Source organism: Cyprinodon variegatus, unplaced genomic scaffold (assembly GCF_000732505.1).
Source record: "Cyprinodon variegatus isolate N-32 unplaced genomic scaffold, C_variegatus-1.0 Scaffold105, whole genome shotgun sequence".
NCBI classification, from domain to species: domain Eukaryota; kingdom Metazoa; phylum Chordata; class Actinopteri; order Cyprinodontiformes; family Cyprinodontidae; genus Cyprinodon; species Cyprinodon variegatus.
The window spans coordinates 1,529,231-1,531,001 of NW_015150558.1; the positions used below are offsets into that span (position 1 = coordinate 1,529,231).

Below are 1,771 nucleotides of genomic sequence, written 5' to 3' on the forward strand. Positions count from 1 at the left end.
AAGGAACAAAGCTTCCTTTTAATTTAGACACATGAGCTCTGACTGCGGTGGCTCATTCCCCCTCAACATATAGATCACCTTTACGCGTAAAAGAGGTTACAAAACATTACCAGAAACTTTTGCACAACACAACGGTTTCCACAGGACTGACCTGTTTTACCACTAATTGCTTTTGCTTGTTTCTGTTTAAACAACACCTACAGTATTTCAAACTGACCGTTCCCAGCTTCTGCACAGATGTTTATCCTGTTAAGAAACTCTGCTAAGCTTCTGCAACGTCATCTTACACCCTTGTGACCTTCAAAAAATATACTGATTGGTTAAAAAGAAAGATATAAGTTAAATATGCAATTTTAACTTCACACTTCCTTCACGCTCCTCTCAAACCGCCTATCTTCTTTGTCCAAAATGTGAACATTCTGGTCCTCCAAAGAATGTCCTTAGTCCATAAGGTGTAGATGTAACGCAGAGTCTTGTCCAGAGGAGGGCGCTCTTCTGTGTTGGGCCATGCTTCTGTGGAGAGTTTTTGTTTCTCCAATATAAAGATCAGAGCATTCCTCACTGCATTGAACTGCAGACACTCTGCTCAGATTAGGTCTTTAGGATGGACTAGTCTCTGTTTCAGGGTCTGTTTGGTTTGAAATGGTGTCTTTGGTGTCTGGTTAGGATGCTCCATGGACGTCATTAAAAAGATGCTGACTGGTTATAACTCTGGGTCGTGCAGCAGGTCCTGTCATTACTCCAGTTTCCTTAATGGTTCCCTGGAGTTCTGCTTTCCAATCTTTCCTTCTCTGATTATTAACTTCAATTTGAATTATTTTCCATCACCAACTGGAAATGTTTTAGATCTCAGAGACTCAGATTATCCTTGATGAACACAGTAAAGATACATGTTGGCGTCCTTTCCAGCCTTGAAGGAGTTTGTTCTTAGTGATTTATGTTTTTGAGGACATGCAGCAGCTTGTGGTGTAGAAATGTATCATGTAGATCTAACGCTCCCTGAAGGAATGAAGAAAAGCGCCATCATGTCCCTAAAACAGCTGGATTAAACAACACCGCCACCATCAGGCCGTGATGTGAACATCAACGCTGTCCTGACTTTAACGCGTTAATGAGACGTGATGCTCACTGACCTGGCGAGGGCGCTCTTTTCCACTCTCTCCTGCTCCTTCTTCTGTCTGTGTCTGTACTTCTTCACTCGGACCTCCCAGATTCCTCGGATCAGAGACAGATCGCACACCGGAGCCGCCACCTTCCTGTTCGGACCCATCTGTGTTTGGGTTTGGACCTGAAACATCGCAAGAAAATTCATTTCATTTATGAAAGCTAGATTTGACACAAGATAATAAGGTTTCTTCTTGATGACTGTTGTGCAACTGTTTGACCTGTTGGTATTTGCCTTTGTTTCTGCCATTGCGCCACCTTGAGGCGAAAACATTCTGGTTTTTGTGACGCGTTTTATTGGTCTATATCAGGGGTAACCAATTAAAGATCGGCGCGGTCGAAATAAAGAAAATCATCAACCAGAAAAGGTCCAGAGACATTTTTAATCAGAATTTAACACTAAAATAAAATGAGGTTTTTATGCATCCATGTTATACATTGAATTTTTAAATAAAAAAATATAATTTTTCTTTTCCATTTTAAAATTGAAAGTGTTTTTGAACAAGCGTTCAGTTTGGTATACAGAGAATTTCCTAATTTTCTTTCTTTTTTCTGTCTTAATGTTGGCAGTGGGCTTTAGGCTGCCCTGCAAGGCTTTAAACCTGGG

General features: G+C 40.9%; 1 protein-coding gene across 1 annotated transcript in view; it reads right to left on the reverse strand.

The window, feature by feature from the left end:
- lrrc2 (leucine rich repeat containing 2) overlaps positions 1–1,771 on the reverse strand; it is an 11,623-nt gene that overhangs the window by 7,032 nt on the left and 2,820 nt on the right. The window contains exon 2 of the mRNA XM_015374560.1: positions 1,134–1,288. Coding sequence (XP_015230046.1) covers positions 1,134–1,270 — 137 coding nt within the window. The 5' untranslated portion in view covers positions 1,271–1,288. The remainder of the gene's footprint in view (positions 1–1,133; positions 1,289–1,771) is intronic.